The following is a 6,000-nucleotide window of genomic DNA, read 5'->3' as shown; positions in this document are numbered from 1 at the left end:
GAATCGATAAAGATGGGACTTCCAAAACATCAAGAGCTCTTTCTATACTCAAGTATGCAGTTAGAAGGAAGAAACCTGATAATAAATGCGAAAGCATAACAGTAGAGTTTTCACAAGCAAAAGAAAATATTTCAACTTTTCTAAAGAATGCATCAGAAACAGTTTCTGAGTTCCATGAAAGCTTTAGAATGTGTACTGAAGCTGAAGAAATTTCCTTAAAGTTTAATAATCTCGTAACAGAATTCCAACTTGCAAAGAAAGAGCTAGAAATGCTCCAAACTTCTTATTTAAACAAAAGTCTGGAAGAAGGAATAAAACTTGTAGAAAAAAGTATTCAAAAACTTTCCCAAGAGTCTAAGGGCATTACCAAAGAATTGAGATGTTATGCTGAAATTACTTCTACTCCAGAAATAATCACAATTTATATAAAAAATATCAGGAAAGAGATTTTCAAACTACAGAATACTATTGAGAGAGAATTAAATAATCACATTCAAACATATTAAATTTCTATTGCTTTTATATAGGAAAAGAAATTATTTTAATTTGATTCCCACATTTCAATTTTGCATGCATGCACTTGCATGCATTTTTTGGCGCAAACATTCTCCGGTTACTTGGGTTTAACTTTTCATATTAATTTTTTGACGACAATAAAGTTTACCTTATTAGAAGAAAAACAAATAAAATGAGTATTTCACCTAAAGCTAATTTTAACAGCTTGTTTTCTCCACGCTTACTTATTTATATATCATATTATTCTAGTAAATAAAAAAAAGACTATAACTTTAAATAATAAGTAATTATTAATATTGCTCCAAATACATTACATCCTTTTCTAACCTGGTCTTGCTTAATTTTTAGCTACATCTTTTCGTTTTGTGAAACTTTTCAAATTGTAATTGTAAATATTATAAAGTAAAAAGTGGAATGTTGGCTATGATAGAAATATTCAACAATTAGCACATTCCTAAAACTTTTGTAGATTTTCTTGCCTTTGGAATATTTCTCTTGAAAGAAGTAGAGGCACCAGCAGAAACTGGAGCTCCAAATGGAGTAAGTTCGGATGAATATGCAATTTGAGTAACATCTCCTTGAATATTATTCTTGAAGGTTTTGGCGATTTCCTCGGAAATGATTTGAGTAGCAGTTGGAGCATTAGAAAGAGCTTCTTGTATAGCAGCCTCCTCTGCTTGTACATTGGCATAAACTTCTTCAACTTCTTTTTGTCTTTGTAAGAGTCTAAGTTGCTGCTCATTGAGTCTTTCCTGCATATCGTAAACATCGGCAACAACCTCATCAAGTTCGACTTTCTTAGCATCTCTAACATCGTCACAGAATACATGGAAATCATCAATAGTCTTAAATCTCTCTCTCCATTGGGCTACTGCATGAAGAATTCTAGCCTTTTGTTTCTCTTGCTCATTATTTAAAGCTGAATTCAAATTTTCCACATCTTTATCTTGAGCCTCAATTAACCTATCTAACCAACATACAACAAAGTTCTTAAAAGTATCCAAAGTTACTGGTTTTCTAATGTCAACATCTAATATAGCTAATCCATTACTTACATGTCTGTTGTCTAATGTACCGTTTGGGGTTGTAAATCTCAAGAGTAAATCAGTATATCCAAAATTCATAATCAAATGTCTTGAAATCTTTTCAATTGTTTCATAGTCTAATAATCCAACTCCATCAGTGCAGTGATAAGCAAAGATAGCTTCTAAATTGGTTTCTAATCCTGGGAAAGTTGCAAACGCCCATTCTCTAACATCTTGAGCATCTTGAGCTCTATCTGCTCGCAATTTCACTAATTGGTTTCCCATATTTCAAAATATAATATTATAATGTATATGTATATTCACTATTCTAATAATGATAATAATAGTAGTCAATAATAGTTTATTTCACCTTCTCTTGAGTGATTAAAAAAAAAACGAAAAGAACCACTCTACACTTCTACCTGGTTTCCCCAGTCTCAATTACAACTTTACAATTTGGTAATGCTTTGAAGAGAGGGGGAAAGAAAAAATTGGCTCTAAATTTTCTCTTCTATCCTCTTTATAGACGTATTTTTAATATATTTATATTTTTTGCATATAAATATATCTAAATATTAATCTCCAAAATTATTTACGTTAGTTATTCAAATACCAAACTTTATTATTAACCGGATCTCTCCATTCCTCAGCTCTTCCGTCCCTTTTTTCTTTAATATTTATATACAATATATATTTGTATATATATTTACAATATATTTATTTATTTATATACAGTATACATATACATACAAATATTACTCCTTTTCTTCTATCGAATTATACCCTACTCCAATTATATTATATATATGCATTAACAAACCTATTTATTTTTTTCCTTAATTATACGTACTCCGTTATTTCATCACGTATTTTTTTATTATATTAGAATCTCTTTACACACTTTTACACACAGTACGATCATCTATTTAATTAGATTTAGATTCAACTCTCCCCTATTTAATTATTTCCAAGATTCCTTCTATACGTATTTAGACATGTAATTAAGGCGGGAGAGTGGGCGGGAACCCACTGATCAAATTAATTTTTAAACTTAGAGGTTAAAATTATGATTTCTGGTTTTGGCGGGAAGATTGAACATGAAATAGTCGGGGATTGCATTTGGAATAGAATTTTTTTTAAAAATTAAATTACATTGGGCTAGGACTTTCTTTTTTTAATTTCTTTTTAAATAATTTAATTAAATTATCATCAAAGTGTAGATAAACCCGGAATATTCCTGCGTAATTATTCAAATCTAAAGGTTCTGGGAGAGGATAGTTTGGCCAATTCTTAGAAAGAAAATATAAAAAATGAGCGGGCAAAGCATGCATAACTAAATTTATATAACTACTAATTAGCAAGAAAAGATGCTTCCTTTCTCTTAATTTCCTATATAAGTCTAGATTAAGTAGATATGGACAGTTTTATAAGTCGTGGAAGTTAGAACTTGTGGTGGTAGCTGCGATGATTTCGCAGAAGGACTTTTCAATTGAATGCTTTATGTCAGCAAAGGAGACAAGCAGGATGGAGGAGCCATCGCTAGACATGAGAGTGATGGTTTCACTAGTACCGACGTCAACTTTGGCAAGAGAGTCAAGAATATGCCCCATATCAACTACGGGTCTTCCTTGGCTATCTGTTTGCTGGAATAAGTACTCTCTAAAAAGTTTGCAAATATATCTGTCCCCAGTCTCGTTCCACTTGTGAATAGCATTAAGTTGTGTTCTGTCCGCAATTGTGTTAATTTTGGTTAGAAGTCTAAAGAGTCTTCCATTGTCAATTTCTTTCCTAAATTCGTTCTCCAGAGCATCAGTAAGTTTCAGACTGTGCTCAATTTGAGGGATCATTCTTGCTGCTAGCATATTGGCGAGGATGAAAACATCCAAGTTATTCTTGTTCAAAGCAGGCTTTGAAAGAAGAATAAGTACTAACTTTTTTAGATCGTTCGAGTATAAGGATGATTTCAGGAAAATTTGTTCAACTGCATGATTTAAATCATTAATAATTGTCAGCGATCCACAACATAAAGCAAGGATTATATACCCAAGAGCAACCAGATCTTGTTTCTGGTAGTCCAAGATCGTTTTAGATTCATCTACCCTTGTTAGGTCCAAAATTCCTACGCAATTCAAACGTAACCTGCCTCTATATGAAATTAACAGTTTTGTTGGATCTATCACTCTTGCTGCGAGCTGAGAACTATGGATATGAACCAAAGCAAGAACAATCTGAATAATGTAATTCCACAATAAAGGCTCTCCGATTGGTTCTTTGAAATGAACTGATTCCATTGTACTAGCATTTGGGATATAATCATATACTGCTATTAACGAACCCTGTGAAAAATCCAAAGATGCAAAGCTCTGTCTGTATGATACAATGCATGGATGCTGTGCAAGCTTCTGCCATCTCTCTAAAAGAGGTCTTACAGCTTCAAACTCTGAGAGAGGAAAACCGTCTATTCTTCTCAAACAGTAAGCAGAGTAGTCTTCAACATTAATTGCCTTGTAGGCGTAGGTCTGATAACCACAAAATCTAGTTGTCGAAGCCACATTTGAATCATCGAGTAAACAAAGACCATAGAAGATCCTTTGTACAATAGGAGGTACATAATGCTGTCCAATTCCTCCAGAACCATTCCCAGCTCCTCCAGCTCCATTTCCACTTCCTTCTCCAGAGTTGTTGCCATGACCTTGATTGGCCGAGATAATATCGTTTTGTGTTAATAAAAGGGAAATGTTCTGAAGCTGCAGCTCATGTCTTATTTGAGTGATAGCATTCATCTGTGGGATTGTTCTCAAGAATGGCAGATTCCAACCTCTAACCCTTCTACAATATTCCGAAAGATCCAATACATTAGGGTGTGGATGGTGGTGCTGGGTAATCCCTGCAGAGGGGCCTGAGCCACCAACCCCTACTCCCAGACCCAATCCTATTCCTCCAGATACCGCTCCTGGCCCCGATCCGGCTGCTACGGATTGATTCTGTCCCACTGTGTGGCTACCTGAGTCACCATAGTAATTCGAGGAATCGATTCCATTCATACCATGGCTCTGGAAACTACTAACTCCTGAGTTCCCCGGGCCAGAACTTGCTCCAGAGCCGTATTGAATACCATGAATACCTCCTCCCCCTAAAGAGGTTTGTGATTCCTCTTGCAAGCTTGAGCTGGACTTTTGTCCAGACGTAGTTCCTCCAAGCAATAATCCCTCATACTCTGATCCGGGGAGACCACTAATGACACCTATAGCTCCGTCAGAGACGGAAGTATTACCAAGAAGATCCATCCCTCCAAACCCTCCTGAATCCTGATTAGCACCTCCTAGAATACTTCCCGAACCATTAAAAACTAGGTTCTGCTTTGACCCACTAGCTGGTTGAGCTCCAAGCTGAGAGTTAGAATAGCTAGCAGAGGAGATCTGGAAACCTCCATGCTCATGATCAATTGTATTGCTTGTATTGTGTCTAATTGCTGATGGGATAAAAGGTTGTGCTGAAGCTGTTAATCCAGATCCCATCTCCCCTCCAGAGCCTGAAGCTCCACTTGCTCCTGTTCCTGTTCCTGTTCCTGTTCCTGCTCCAGATCCCATCCCTACCACGAAGCCACTTCGTGGCTGGAAAGTAGGAGCATCTGCATGGAACGAGGAAACCAATCCCGAGTGTGATTTGGTTTCAATATCACCTCGCTTTGCTTCTCCTGGTGTCTTTTCTTTCATAGATTGACCACCTTTCCATATATATATGATATATATTATGTAAATATATCATATATACTATAATATGGGCTTAAATTAGTATAACTCAGCTTCTTTTCCACATGAATTCCATAATAATTCTGCCTTTAAAGTCTCACTATATATAAAGGAGACTCCTCAATTCGCGATTGATATTTGTTGCAAGTGGAATAAAGGTAGATCCAGCTCAATTATATTCTCTTTAATTAAACTCTTTAATGATTGGAATGTAGCTTTCTCGTGTATTTCTGATGAGATTCTTACTTCAGTAGTCGTTTAGTTAGAAACTAGTACAAATTCCCCCTTGTTTGTTCCTTAAAATACGGGGGGAAACTCAAGTTTTCAGCCTTTTGCTTGCTTTTAATCTTTTTTTGCATATGCCGGTGTATACGTGTCGTATCCTTTATGGCCTTAGGAATTTCCGCGAGGGGGGCCACTTTAAAATATGGAGGGGAGCCAAAACCTACCCGGTACACTATAAAGCCAAAATTAAGGTTAAAACTTAACTTTGAGACATATTTTGGAGAAAGTAGAGGAGTTTGGAATTCCTTTATTCTCAGTTTCCTAAGTTTAGGAGAGATAGAAAAGTAAATTTCCTGAGAAAGATTTTCTATAATTGATTACTTGGTAAACAGGGAGTTTAAATTTAGTTCTCAAAAAGTCTGGAATTACATTTTAAGCTTTTATTTCGAATTCAGAGAGCCTGTACAGAAGGAATAAAGGCC

General features: G+C 35.4%; 3 protein-coding genes across 3 annotated transcripts; 1 reads left to right on the top strand and 2 right to left on the bottom strand.

Moving 5' to 3' along the window:
- The first annotated feature begins 188 nt into the window (after window positions 1–188).
- Chro.20352 (hypothetical protein) lies at window positions 189–506 on the top strand. The annotated part of the gene is made up of 1 exon (XM_662791.1): window positions 189–506. The coding sequence occupies one exon, from the start codon at window positions 189–191 to the stop codon at window positions 504–506; it is 318 nt and encodes a 105-aa protein (XP_667883.1).
- A 453-nt stretch (window positions 507–959) lies between these two features.
- On the bottom strand, window positions 960–1,826 carry Chro.20351 (hypothetical protein). The annotated part of the gene is made up of 1 exon (XM_662790.1): window positions 960–1,826. One exon carries the CDS (start codon window positions 1,824–1,826, stop codon window positions 960–962), a length of 867 nt encoding a protein of 288 aa, XP_667882.1.
- A 1,139-nt stretch (window positions 1,827–2,965) lies between these two features.
- Window positions 2,966–5,257, bottom strand: Chro.20350 (PABP1-dependent poly A-specific ribonuclease subunit PAN3; PABP-dependent poly(A) nuclease 3). Its single annotated transcript, XM_662789.1, has 1 exon — window positions 2,966–5,257. The coding sequence occupies one exon, from the start codon at window positions 5,255–5,257 to the stop codon at window positions 2,966–2,968; it is 2,292 nt and encodes a 763-aa protein (XP_667881.1).
- Window positions 5,258–6,000: the final 743 nt, after the last annotated feature.

The sequence above is a fragment of the Cryptosporidium hominis genome, assembly GCF_000006425.1.
Source record: "Cryptosporidium hominis TU502 chromosome 2 CHRO012090, whole genome shotgun sequence".
NCBI classification, from domain to species: domain Eukaryota; phylum Apicomplexa; class Conoidasida; order Eucoccidiorida; family Cryptosporidiidae; genus Cryptosporidium; species Cryptosporidium hominis.
The sequence above is the reverse complement of the archived record's forward strand: the minus strand, read 5'-3'. Positions and strand labels throughout refer to the sequence as shown.